Source organism: Hippichthys cyanospilos, chromosome 7, assembly GCF_059441005.1.
Source record: "Hippichthys cyanospilos isolate Australia breed blue-spotted pipefish chromosome 7, RoL_Hcya_1.0, whole genome shotgun sequence".
NCBI lineage: Eukaryota > Metazoa > Chordata > Actinopteri > Syngnathiformes > Syngnathidae > Hippichthys > Hippichthys cyanospilos.
In genome coordinates this window covers 22,344,233-22,358,210 of record NC_142375.1, presented here as the reverse complement: position 1 = coordinate 22,358,210, position 13,978 = coordinate 22,344,233, and the positions used below count along the sequence as shown (strand labels likewise).

The following is a 13,978-nucleotide window of genomic DNA, read 5'->3' as shown; positions in this document are numbered from 1 at the left end:
CACTCGCGCGCGCACAAAGGGAAAGGGGATTCAGACAAACACCTCACCGGAGACTCCTCGAAGCGTCCCGACAAATTGAATGTGTGTGTAGATGGACGAGGGGGAATTAGATCAGGGCTCCTGATTGCATCCCGAGCCGCAGCCCTTCCTCGATTGGAGGAAATGTGAGCGGGCAAGCGAGAGAGAGAGAGAGAGAGGTTGGCAGCTGCCTTGATGAAGGATGGAAGGGGAATGTTAACCAGACAATCACCTTGCATCTCATTGATTTAGATGACAGAGAGGCAATTAGTGGAGAAACCAAGAGGGAAACTGAGGCCACTTTGGATGTTTTGATACAAGGTGTTCTCGAGCGTGTACCCATCTACATGTTGTGTGCGCCCGCATGAAATGTGTGCGTGGGTTATGAGACCGTCCCGTAATAGGGCTGCGCGGTTACTAAAATTTGGGGGGGGAAGAGTTTTGAGCGTGAAATACAGTGGACCCCGGGTTACGGCGGTCCTGGCTTACGTTTTTTTCCATGTAACGGTGGAGGTTGAAACTGTTTTCGTCCCGGCGTTTTTAACTGCTTTACGGCGTCAACAGCTGTCATGAGCTGTGGGGTTGGATGTGTGTATGTCGTTTTGCCTCCCTCTTCAGGCGTTTTTAACCTTCTGTTTGCGTCAAACTGCCTGCGCTGCAACGCGTCACTAAGATGCTGCTCTGCTATTGGTCGGCGTCACGGTGTCAGTAAGATGCCGACGTGCTAAAGACGATTACGTGTGACTGCTTACAATAGCGTATTTATTGTGAATTTTAATGCTTCATGGTGGTTAGCCATGGCTCCCAAAATTGCTAGTGATGTTAAAGGTAGAAGTAAGAAGATGATTAGTATAGAAACGAAGCTGGAAATAATCAGGAAATACGAAGGAGGCTAAGCTAGGCTAAGATAGGCTAGGCTAGGCTACCCAGGGTTATTTGTCTCCGTGTGCCCTCTGATTGGCTGGCAAGCAGTTCAGGGTGTCCACGCCTACTGCCCGAAGCTAGCTGAGATATTTGCCAGCAATCCTGCGACCCCTGTGAGGATAAGCGGCTCTAGAAAATGGATGGATAGAAAATCTAGCGACTGATTATGATATAACTACGATGCTAAAGTGCTAAAATGCTACTTCAGGTGGAGCAACGATTCTGTATCCGCTCCTTGGTTAGGTTGAATGTTCACTTTTTTTCTTTTTTTGGGGGGGGACACAGTCATTGCACCCTGGACTGTCAGCTCGACTTTCCCAAACACGCCGAATATCTCCTCAGAGATAAAAAAAAAAGTGCTAGCGATGGCTAACATTAGCAGTAATTGATCCCAGGACAAGCTGCCCGGTCGGGTAGCGGCCGGGGTTTATTATGGGGATTTTTATCGCGGCGCGATTCCCGTCGGCGCCTCAGCGATGTCTCATATTTGCCTCGTGCCCTTGCAGCTCGCCGCTCAGGCAACCTTCGTCGACGGCCAAGGTGTGCCTTGTGTGCGGGGACGAAGCGTCGGGCTGCCACTACGGCGTGGTGACGTGCGGCAGCTGCAAGGTCTTCTTCAAAAGAGCCGTGGAAGGTAGGCTGCTTAACTTCTATTATACAGAAAAAGGCTTTGCCTTAACTTTGTCGGGATGTTGAAAGGGGTAGAGATTATGACCATGTTTCCAAAAAAAAATTACAGAATTTTATCCTCTACGTTGAAAATTTCCTGATATTCGCAAACATAACAGTCCATTCCAGATTCACTTAGCTGCTCTTTTATGATGTTTTTTTTTTTCTTCTCATTAACTACTGTTACCAAAATAAACTCTCTTATACCCATTTGGTAGGGTTACTGTTGACGTCATTTCACGTCAATGGCACTCAAAGTTGTTTAAAAAATTTTTTTTGCAAAAATGCCATAGATCGGTGCCAAACGCAAGTAAAAGTCTGTCTGCGATATCTAAACTATTGGGGCGATTATTCTCGTGTTTTCAGTGGTTGGAATTGGAGCAAATTGAATTTCGACGGCGTGGTTATTTTTTCCATTTGCCAAATAAAAAGCAGAGCCGCCGTCGCTGTCGTCCGCCTCTGGGTGTTTTCCTGACAATTTCAACGAGAGCAATGGTGCTCTTTCCAAATCAAATGTCGATTTCAGCCTGATGATGTTTACCAGTCGTCGCCAGGGAGACGGACTTGACGCCGTACGCCGCACGTGTCTCGTCTGCCCCCGAATAACAACAACAAGGGAAGCGGCCGGGAGTTTGCGGACACCTGCCGCAGGCGGCGGCGGCGGCGGCATAACGAGGCCGCTGCCAAGGTTGCCGGCGCCAACAACTGGCCCGACCCCTCCCGTCACGTCCACTCCAAAGTGGAGAGAGGGAGGACGGCCAACGAAGCGAGGGGGGACGGGGGACAGCGATAGAGCGGCGAGGAAGGACAACGAAAAAGTCAGACCGATAACGAGACGGCGGGAATTGAGAGGGATGGGAAGTGATGCGTCAGCATCCTGACCCCCCCCGCCCCCAAACCTTTTTTATTACACTATTTCCTTGTCTGAGTGGGCAACGGATGAACGGGAGAAAGTGACAAGGGGAAAAAAGACGAGTCGCGTCCTCGGTCGGATTTCTTCCGGCACTTCCTGCCCAGAAGGGAAGTGAAACGTTTGGGCTGCTAACTGGCTCATAACGACAAACGGAATTAGCGTTCGAGGGTTTGAAACCGCCGAGTGTGCCGGATACCATTTTGGGATCTTATCAGCCGACTAAAGCTGCGGGATGCGGGTTTTTTCGGTAACGGGGTGTCATACAAAAATAAGTACAAAAATCGGATTTTTTTTTTTTTTTTTTGGCTTGGTGAAAAACAAACATCAAATCAGACATTTTCACTTGATGACCATGAATTGACCAACTTTCCTACAGCCATGTATGCATGCTGAACGAGTCAGCATGGTTCTTTCAAAAGTGATCAGTAGGAACGGCAACTGTGTCAAGCTTACAGCAACAAATGTGTACCATCATTCATGTCTATTATACCAGAAAATATAGAGAACTGGAATACTGCCAGGAACCGCTTACTTAATTTTTTTGAACAGGCATAAAAAAATGAAAAAAATACAGTTACTATAAGTACTTCCGCTTATAGGGAAAAAAAAAACGGAAACCTCAAAACAAAGCATCAATAAACAACAAAAGAATGTTAGAAAGTCATCAGAAAAAATACATACTATATTACAAATACACGTTTGAAGTGGTAAGAAGTATGAATTTTACAGATCGTAGCCCTTTAATATTTAAATATTTGTTCATTTCCCACTGTATTTTGACTTCCCATGAAATTGTACATATAGTGCATTTACAGTACAGTAAATGCTACACGCCTGTGCGTTTGGCATCCCCAAATTTCCTCTTTTAATGCAAAAGTGATCGTCCCTTTTCCCAAATAAATCATGTTTACATCATAACAACAACAATTAAACATTCATGAAGTATTTACGTCATCCTACTGTATATATTTTAGATCAATATTCATTTACTGAAACAAGTTAAGATCTTTTGCATCACTCGCGTGGTCAAAAGGAGTTCTCAATCAACCAATAATGACAATCAGCTGTCACCTTTTTGTCGTTCCCCAATGCCTGGAGCAAACTCGTTATCCACTTCAAACTACAAACTAACTAAATATCTCGCTCGATTCGGGTTAAACTTTGAAAATGGACTAACCTGAAAAATCGTGAAGACCCGCCTGTGCAGTTGTCCTTCCCAAATTTCCTCTGAAGGGAGGGTGCACATTCCTTCTTTTCAAGAGGAGCCTGGGCAAAACAAAGGTTCCGTTTCAAAGGTTCCTACCCCCATTTAACATGTAAGTAACTGCTTTACTTTCCCGGGAAAAGAGATACATTCTTGTGACTAAAATTAAGTACTTATAACCAAAATTTCTCTCAAACAGAAATTGCCCAACCGAAAATGTATGCATTAAATTTTCTACGATTAAATTAACGATCGATTCCTTGCAACGGAACTTCCTGTATATCCAGAATACACACACACACACACATCTAACCAAGGTTGTACCACATTATTTTCATTAAAAGAAACAAACAGACTGAACCAAAGTCTGAATCCATCCGCGTTCACATAAAGGGGTATTAAGATGAGATTTATTCTTCGTTAAGAATTCTTCAAGTCCTCCAATTTGTATTGTTTACTTACCTGTGTTATTTTATTACGAAATAATCTGGCTGCACTGTATTTCCTGTTTGCGTTCTCAGCTTGTCATTTAGCTTTTAGCGGTGTTTGCAAATTTCATTGACTGCAATTCAAACGCGTCGCTTGTTACGCCGTCCGCATAGTTGATCTAAATCGAGCATTATTTATTTTGCGAAAACCGAATGCGGCTCGGGAGCCTAACCCTGGTCCAAACAGTCTTTTCATGTAATCAAGAGGTTTTTTTTTTCAAAATTTTCAGACAGTACTAAAATAAAACAACTGTTCATACATTTTGGGGGTTGTGAGGACGCTTATATCCTAAAGTTTGATGGACTTAGCTGATTGTTTTGATGACACTCTCTTTGGTGAATGCATAACGCAACCCCAGCCACTACTGTAGCTTCTATTCTATGCGCCTTATAATGCGGTGCGCCCTACATATGAAACCGGTTTTAAAATAGGCCATTCGTTGAAGGTGCGCTTTATAATCCAGTGCGCCTTATGGTGTCGAAAATACGGTAGTAATTTTTTTTTTTTTTTTAATGGATGTGCAACCATTTAGCATGTTAGCTTAGCTTGCGTAGCCGTCGAGCAGCTGAACCCATACATGCTCACTGTATGCTTTCGAGGCTGCATTAGACTCTAACCTAAATACCTTCCGACAATGTGGGTCACACACGAACACTTCCAGTAGCATATACACACACGCACTTGTCTGGAAACGCGCGTGTGCGAGCGTCTGGAGCTTTCACCATTACGACTTGTATATTGCTAGACGTGTTGGCGAGGTGGCCGCGCTCCAGCTGTTGTTACATAACCCCCTTCACGCACGCACACACAACCTGAGCCATTCATTTCTGTGGGAGGCCCCAATCCTGAGCCGGGGGGGGGGGGGGGGGGGGGGGGGCGAGATTGGACGCCCCGACAGCGCAAACCTGTGTCCTCGCCCGACCTCTTTTTTTCGAGCGCTGTCTTTTTAGCAAAGTGGCGGCGAGCTGCTGCCGTCCAATAAGAGTGACTGGCAAAAACACGAAGCGGGCGAGCTAAAACGAGAGTATTATTATGGACGCGCCAAGCCGCCGATGACGTGTGAATCCTGCGCTGGCGTCCAAACGCTGATGTGCCGCGCCGTGCGGAGCTGTTTATTGGATGCAGCTGTTCTCTATTTAAAAAAAAAACACACACAATAGTGACAATGCGATTTTAAGCTCATGTCACGCTGCAAAAGAAATGCCAGATGATGCAGCAAACTAAAGATGGAAAATCTCCTTAAATTAGAAACAAACTACTTCCTGTTTGGTTTCGTCATCGGCTCGAGAGTCTCCCTGAGTCTTGCCTTCTTTTTTGATAGACACGTCAGTTAGTTAAATATGTTATAAGGGCATTTCCCTTCATCTCCAAAATAAAAATCTTTATTAAATAATATATGGCCACGAGTGCCTTGTAAATCTGCACGATTATGGCCAAAATAATAATCACGATTATTTTGGTCAATATTGAATCACGATTATTCATCATGTTTGGTTATACGTGTCTATTATTGCCCCGTTTTTAAACAAGCAGTACATAAACAATGATTCAAAGCTTGATTTTTACAAATAATAATAATCAATGAAATTAAATAATAATAATCAATGAAATTAAATAAAGTAAATAATTAACTTACTTTCTGAGTGCAAACCATTGAAAACCCTAACCCAAGCACATTGTTTTACTTTTAAGCACGTTTTAATCAGTTAGCAGTCAAAATGTCATTTTTTGGTCATTTCAAACCGAATGTATTCAACTTTTCGCAAGCACGGAATATATTAGGAATCAGGTGAGAAACTCGACGCCATTTCACACTGGTAAATAGTCTATTAGAGTGAGAAAAGCAGACACTTTTGTCATGCGAACATGTGGGAAACATTGCCCCCTGGTGGTAGGATGACAAAGTTTTGTATGTACAGTAGACGGCTTTTTAAATGTAAATATTACAGACGATCAGCTTAATTTATTGTGGCAGCCAATATCGCGGTCGCGATTAAAATTCGATTCATTCTGCAGCTCTCAGCGGTTTCCTGCTTATATACCAGTGCGGCTTATAGGCCGAAAAATAGGGTAGATGCTAAGCGACATTTCTTTTGACCGATTTGTGCCCATGTGGCAACTTCACAATCATTAACCTGATCCTGGAAAACGAGTCCAGCGGTCGAGAGTTGCAAAGGGGCGTGTTTGTGTTGCGCTCGGGGAGGGGCGGGGGGGGGGGTCTTGGGTCTACTTGCCGCTCCTGCCCGCTATGTGTTTCCTGTGTCGCAGTTTGCTGCTTTTTAGAGCGGGAAAAATGAGCTTATGTAACGGTCATGTGACTTTGCCAGAAATAGTGAAGCGGGGCTACAGCTGCTGCCTCTCCTCCTGCAGTTCGCCTCCTTGGCTTTTGGCACACACACACGCGCTCGGCGAAAGGCGCTGTACGCCAGGACGTGCGGAAGAAGCCTCAACACACACGCGTGAACTCAGTATGCAAAACATCAGGGGTCTCCGTGTGAATGTGTGTTGGCTAGGCCAGAAACAACAACTGCGAGCGTGTGTGTTTATTTTTTGGTTTCCGTCGAATGGCAAAATGGACTACGTACTGTATTCGTGTGTGTATATGCGCATAAGCGTGTGGGCGTATGGCGCTCCGAGTCTCAAGAAGAAGCGAGGGATGGATGGGTAAATGTGGGAGGAAAAGGAGGGAGCTGATTGGGCGTAGCTGAGGGCCAGACGAGTGCGAGTTAGCATCACTGTCGCGCCGGCTTGCTTCTTCCGCGCTCCTCTAATTGCCCATCGCTCTGTGTGACATTCAAATCGTACGTGGAGAACGATGCGGCTTTGTTTTGGCAGTACGGTGTATTCCCGACTCTGTGTGTTAGCGTGTTAGCTTAGCATTTAGGTTCAAAATTGAACCGAGCCACTAACAAAGAGCGTGAGCTAGCTTCTTTCTTTGACATTGAAATCGTACATGTGGTACAGTGTATTTCTGAATCTGTGTGTTAGCGTGTTAGCTTAGCGTTTTAGGTTCCAAATTGAACCGAGCCCCTAAAAATGAGCGTGAGCTAGCTTCTTTCTTTGACATTGAAATTGTACACGTGGTACAGTGTATTCCTGAATCTGTGTGCTAGCGTGTTAGCTTAGCATTTTAGGTTCTAAATTGAACCGAGCCCCTAACGATGAACGTGAGCTAGTTTACGCAGTACGGTGTATTCTACAATCTGTGTGTTAGCTGTTAGCTTAGCATTTAGGTAAGCCTGGTTGTTTGGACTGGTACTGGTAGCTGCTGTTGTTGCTAGCATGTAGCACTAGCAACTACTTTGGAACTCCCGCTCATAAATGGCAACAAGTGCATTTTAATACAATGTCCATTTTACTCTCTGGACCTGGTGACTACGGTCCAGGAAATTGTCAAAATCAATCAAGTTTTATGAAAGATCATAACAAAGAAACACAGGCTTTTCATTGGACTGAAATTGTTGTGAAACTTTTCTGGTTCAGATGAGTCATAGCACTACTTTGACCCTATTGCTAATGGTAAATTGACTCCTTTATTTGTTCCTGCTAGGTCAGCACAACTACCTTTGCGCGGGGAGGAACGACTGCATCATCGACAAGATCCGACGGAAAAACTGCCCGGCGTGCCGCGTACGCAAGTGCCTCCAGGCCGGGATGAACCTCGGAGGTGAGGACTTGCCACATAGCGGGAGTAGCTAGCATGCTAAGAAGGTAAAATGTCCATCTTTTTGAGGGAACTTTCTTTTGGCCTGCATCGATAACCACTTGTCACCCAGCTCCAGTCTAGTCTGTGGTGTACCGCAAGGTTCAACCTTAGGCCCAATTTAGTTTTCTATGTATGTGTTAACGTATGTATGTGTCTGAACAATTTACACACAATTTAGTTCTTGTTTTAATCAAATAAATGAAAAAAATCAAATAAAACCCATTTTAGTTAAATGTTTTTTGGGTTTATTATTTTGATTCAAATGGATTACAATCGTAACTGAACAAAAAGATCATTTATCATATTACCTACTCCTACCTAAAAATATGAAATCATTAATTTCAGGGTACCAAATTTAATTTATGTTGTTCCATTCAGTTGTGGCACCATAACAATCTTCTTATCAATTTTTTCATTTGGATTTCACCTTCACAGCCCACATCGCCAGTCGTCCCGTCACGCGTCTACGATATTGTGAAAACCAGGATAACTTTCTCGTTTTGGAATTTATTTTAAGGTTTTACTGATTTCTTTGAACTCCGAATGATGTAAGAGAGGCGGAGACGTTGGAAATTTGCAACCACTCATTGGCAAGACCCCACCCTAGTTTCAGTCTCACCGTGCGCGCCGCCACCCAAATCCCGACGAACGTCTCGGCTAACGGTGACCAAACGCGCGCTCCTCCCAACAGCTCGCAAATCCAAGAAGTTGGGCAAGTTAAAGAGCGTCGGCGAGGACCCGCAGGCGGCCAAGGATAGCCAGGCGGCGTCCGGCGCCGACTTCCTGTCGTCGGAGAAGGAAGTGAACGGCGGCGGCGCCAACGCCGCCCTGATGTCCCGCGGCGCCGGCGCGGTCACGCCTTTCCTGCCGCCGTCCATCTGCAGCGTGCTGGAGCTCATCGAACCCGAAGAGGTGTATTCGGGCTACGACAACACGCTGCCCGACACCACCGACCACCTGCTGTCCAGCCTCAACTGCCTGGCCGGCAAGCAGATGGTGCGCCTGGTCAAGTGGGCCAAAGTACTTCCAGGTTAGAGCCCGCGTGTGGCCTCCGTGCTATTTTCAGGTTAGCTTTTTTTTCATTCGAAAACCGGCGCCTTTGGAGCCGTCAAATTCAGTCAACGCTGACTTTCGAAAGCATGTTAGAATTTAGGGCATTCGTTCCTTATATTCGTATCTATCTACACACACACTCATATATATATATATATATATATATATATATATATATATATATATATATATATATATATATATATATATATATATATATATATATATATACACACACACACACAATACACACATACAGTATATACTTTTTACTTCTTTCTACTTCTTTTACTTTTTACATTATTCTATTATTTTTTTCGGGTGTCTGGCTAAAAGATAGTTCTAAACTTGATTGGTACTGAATTAGGTACTAATGTAATTGATTACTTAGGAGTGACGAATTACTTTGGATATTAAAGTACAAAAAGGAACTAAATACATTAAGTACAAAAGTACCAAGGTAATTCGTTACTCTAGCACTTAAGTACCAGAAGTAATTGACTACTTGAATACTGAAGTGATAAAGTAATTGATTACTTTAGTACATAATGGCCTAAATTTATTGATTGCTTAAGTAGTTAAGTAAAAGAAGTAATCGACTACTTGAATACTGAAGTGATTAAGTAATTGATTACTTTAGTTCATAATTGCCTAAATTTATTGAATGCTTAAGTAGTTAAGTAAAAGAAGTAATTGACTACTTGAATACTAAAGTGATAAAGTAATTGATTACTTTAGTACATAATGGCCTAAATTTATTGATTGCTTAAGTAGTTAAGTAAAAGAAGTAATTGACTACTTGAATACCGAAGTGATAAAGTAATTGATTACTTTAGTACATAATTGCCTAAATTTATTGTTTACTTAAGTAGTTAAGTAACAAAAAGTAATTGACTACTTTAATACTGAAGTGACAAAGTAATCGATTACTTTAGTACATGATTGCCTAAACTTATTGATGACTTAATCACTTTATTTGTCAACAATTGCGCTATATAATATAAATGCGCCATCTCATTTCTTATCTTTACATTCACATTATACATTATATGTTTACATATTACTATTATATATTATCATAATATATGTTACACACAATAATGAATATAAATAATTGAATAAAAAAACTGCTGCATTAAAAAATAACTATTTTTGGAATCTTCTAATCATACATATTTCTGTGAGGATTATATATGATGAATAGTAAGTTATATATTAAATAATTAAAAAAAAAAATCATCACACTTATATAAGCCTTGGAAACGTTGCTCAGCAACATTTTCTCCCTTTCCACGAAACGTCAAACGTAAATAAAAAGCCTCCCGTAATGCGACCGGCCCTTTTATTCATATCTTATATTCATTTTCAGCCCCTGGAAAGCACTGGGCAAATCTTGCAATAAGATTACCTCTCAAATCCCATTAAATAGGAATGGGGATTTATAAAAGTGAAGGCATTTAGAGCATCGGTGCTCTGGCCAGATGTTGCCTCTGATGGCTCTCATTAAAGTGCAGTTAGATGAGATAAAGATGTTCCGTGGGGGGATATCAACCGGTCGCAGGCGTAATAAATCCCGTCTTGTTATTTTGCCGCTGCCAGGGAAAAAAAATACAAATCGACTTTTGTTTCTGATGCTGAGATTTATCGGGTTAAAATTTCTTGGTTTATATTTTTTATTCATCCCAGGAGGCGGCCATTTTGTGACGTCACAGTAGCTCGGGTAACGACCAATCACGACTCACCTGCCCTGAGCAAGTGCGAAGTCGTTATCAGGCGACGGCCAGTTGTAAAATGGCCGCCTACTGAGATGGCTAAAAACAGGTCGATTTTTGCTGCTGAATTTAGATTCCGCAAACATAGTATCAATCATAATACTGTGTTTAGTATAATGCATAGAACAGTTTTGTTCTTTTCAAATGAAGAGCAAATTAATTGGAACATGAAGCAAGTGATTGCTGAATTTTAATATTGTGTTAGTACAGGCTAGACTCTATATTAAGTCTCTTTTTTAATCCAAAACAGTTTTGCACTGGTTTAATGGGTACTAGTTGATTTTTTTTTCATTATTGAAAAAAATGTCGGAAACTACTGACTTAGAACACGTTATTGTAAATTGAAAAAAAAAAGGGTAGATTTTTGCTACTGAATTTATATTCCACAAACACAATTTCAGTCATAATACTGTGTTTAGACTAATGCATAGAACAGCTTTGTTTTCAAACTAAGAGCAAATTAATTGGAACATGAATCAAGCGATTTCTGAATTTTAATATTGTGTTAGTACAGGCTGGACTCTGTATTACGTCTCTTTTATAATCCAAAAATATTTTGCAATGGTTTTGTGGGTACGATTTTTTTTTTTTTTCATAATTAAAAAAAAACGTCGGAAACTACTGACTTAGAACACGGTAAATTGAAAAAAAAATTGCATCGAGTTTCCCTTTTAGAGCATTCCTGCCCCTTTCAATCATAAAAATTTGACTTGCAAGCGTGTTTGCGCAATACATTGAGCTCGGAAGTTGAGGCGCGTTTGAAAAAGAGCGAGGCGACATCCCCGCAGACGCAAATAGTGGCCTGTCTGTCCCGGGTTGGCTTTTGCGTTGTTACGCGGCGCATGCCGAGCTCCTCGCCAGGCATCGATTGAGAGTTTGGCGCCGTTCCCGCTTCTATTTCGGGAGGCCCTCGCAAGGCGTCAGAACTGGAATCCTCGCTGGAATTTTGCATCCTACCAGAAGTTCCCCCCGACGTGCCCACGGAAAACAAATCGTACGAGCGATAACGGGAAAAGATCGGCCATGGTTTTGGGGAAACTGCTGAAAATGACAATCGCGTCTTATAATAAAGCGTGGGCATCCAATCGGTTTCTCTTTCCCTTAAGAAATGAAACTTTTGGTTGTACCTGTAAGTGCAATTATCAACACATTGATAATTAAGCAGGATATTCCATTAGTCCGTTGTTAGTCATCAACGGTATGTCTTTAATTTGTTTTTTTTCTTTTATTTATTTTATTTTTTTTGCCAGGTCCAGAGTTCTCATTTTGTGGACGAGGCAACAATTATCTTCAAATTTCAAACTACAATTTTGCTGTCTTTTTCTTGAGAAAAAAATAGAGCTGTCTGTTTAGTCGTGTTACAAAAGATTATCTTATTGATTAGGCCGTGAATAACCAAATAAATTGCATCCCTCATTTTTATTTAATTTTTCTTAATCTACTAGGGCGAGTTGTTTTGTTTTCTAATCTGCTAAAATTGAAAGTAAATTCAAGGAAGTAGTATTCTGCCCTCACTAACGTTTCAGCTAGCTAGGCAGAAAGTCAACTCCTTCAAAAGCGACACCTGTTGGTGATTCTTCCCCTTTTTAATCACTTTAGATGCTTTAAGTAGATGTAAAAGTGAAACAAGAAAAACATAAAAACTATTTATATGCTGCGGAAAATAAAATACAACAAAGTAACTATGCCGCATGACATAGCACGAGGTTAGACAAGCATGCTAACAGTCGCGAGCTAATGTGCTATCCGCTAGCTCGATGCTAATCGCTAACTCGATGCTAATCCCCATAAGCGAACTGATTTCCCCCGTCTTTATGATACAAACATTCAAACAATAACCCCAACAAACGTGTACAACTCTAAACATAACAAAGAAATATACATACAGGCTGTGCTTGGCTCAAGACTTGAGGACTAGTGAGTTGTCGCCATTCAAGCATTCCCTTCTTGCTCGATGGGAAAACAGGAAGTGCACAATGCAACAGGATCCGGTTGTCCTTTCACATTCACGCAAACTTTTAAATGCACGAAACGAACAGTTTTGTAACAACAGAAACGGTACAATGGCTCATAAGGACCCAGAACAAGTAGATATACAGTAACTACTCCTTTATTATTCACTATTTTTCAACGAAATTTTGAGATGCTAATTGATTAGCAATTAGCATTAGCATATGAGATCATTTTAGTTCACATACATAATGTTATATGAACATTACACATGCAGTAGTGTCCTTGAAGTAACTTAGCGATTTAGCTTCAACAATGTTCCAAAATTTGAGAAAAGAGCCGCCTGTTAGCTGGTATGAGGTCTCTAACTTCCTGTTCTTCTTCTTCTTAACAAACGGACTTCTTCTTAATTAGCATGAAACCACACAGTGAAATTCTTACTGTTCACCTACCGAGCAGACCACGTTCCAAATCAAACACCAAGGCATGCAATTGAGTTGTATGTCAAGATGGTCTTTGCGTATTTGTGTCATTATTTTTGTCAAGTTTTCTTTGATTGGAAATTAACGCCCTTGTCACCATTTTAACACCTAAAAGCATAGTAACTGCAGAAAAGTACGGCGCATAGCGGAGCTTTGAGGTGGATACTTTTAATGACTGACCTGACTTGGTCGACTTTTTCGAAACTTTTTTGCGAAACTTTTGTCTTTGTGTGTTTTTACGCTAGGTTTTCGGGGCCTGCCCATCGAGGACCAAATTACGCTGATCCAGTACTCGTGGATGTGCCTGTCGTCCTTTTGTCTGGGCTGGCGCTCCTACAAACACACCAACGGACAGTTGCTCTACTTCGCCCCGGATCTCATCTTCAACGAGTAGGTCCACCTGGGTTCCACGTAGACGGATTTGGACCAAAATCCAAAGTGCGAAACATTAGCGCGCCTCTTTACTGTTACCGCAATCCGCTTGATGAGATGTTTGTTTTTCTTTTTGAAAAAAAAAAAAAAAGGAAATTCTGACGTCACACTCGGCCAGGGTGGGGGTGGGGGGGGTGGGGGGGTCGAGCGACGAATTGTTTTTTCAGCTGGACCCTGGCTCGCGCGCAAATGCCGAGACGGGTTCCTCTTCCGGCCGAGGTTGAAGAATTTTGAGACGAGTAGAAACAATTTGGGGAGAAAACAAGCAGCTCCTTTTTGGACAGCGAGTCAGCAAAATAAAAATACAGGCCAACGGCTGGACAGAATCTGCGGAAACGCTCGGCGGCGCTAAAATCAACTTTTACT

General features: G+C 42.1%; 2 protein-coding genes across 8 annotated transcripts in view; one reads left to right on the top strand and one right to left on the bottom strand.

Annotated features, from left to right (window-relative positions):
• The window catches only part of LOC148421616 (uncharacterized), an 80,553-nt gene extending 67,857 nt beyond the window's left edge, over window positions 1-12,696 (bottom strand). For all 7 annotated transcript variants that reach the window (XM_088419384.1, XM_088419385.1, XM_088419380.1 and 4 more), the window contains exons 1-2: window positions 12,635-12,696; window positions 3,702-3,790 (exon numbers count right to left, since the gene is read on the bottom strand). In XM_088419384.1, the coding sequence (XP_088275510.1) occupies window positions 3,702-3,790; window positions 12,635-12,688 (143 nt within the window). In that variant the 5' untranslated portion in view covers window positions 12,689-12,696. The remainder of the gene's footprint in view (window positions 1-3,701; window positions 3,791-12,634) is intronic.
• nr3c2 (nuclear receptor subfamily 3, group C, member 2) overlaps window positions 1-13,978 on the top strand; it is a 70,984-nt gene that overhangs the window by 40,962 nt on the left and 16,044 nt on the right. Inside the window, exons 3-6 of the mRNA XM_088419379.1 lie at window positions 1,449-1,576; window positions 7,768-7,884; window positions 8,615-8,953; window positions 13,426-13,570. Coding sequence (XP_088275505.1) covers window positions 1,449-1,576; window positions 7,768-7,884; window positions 8,615-8,953; window positions 13,426-13,570 — 729 coding nt within the window. The remainder of the gene's footprint in view (window positions 1-1,448; window positions 1,577-7,767; window positions 7,885-8,614; window positions 8,954-13,425; window positions 13,571-13,978) is intronic.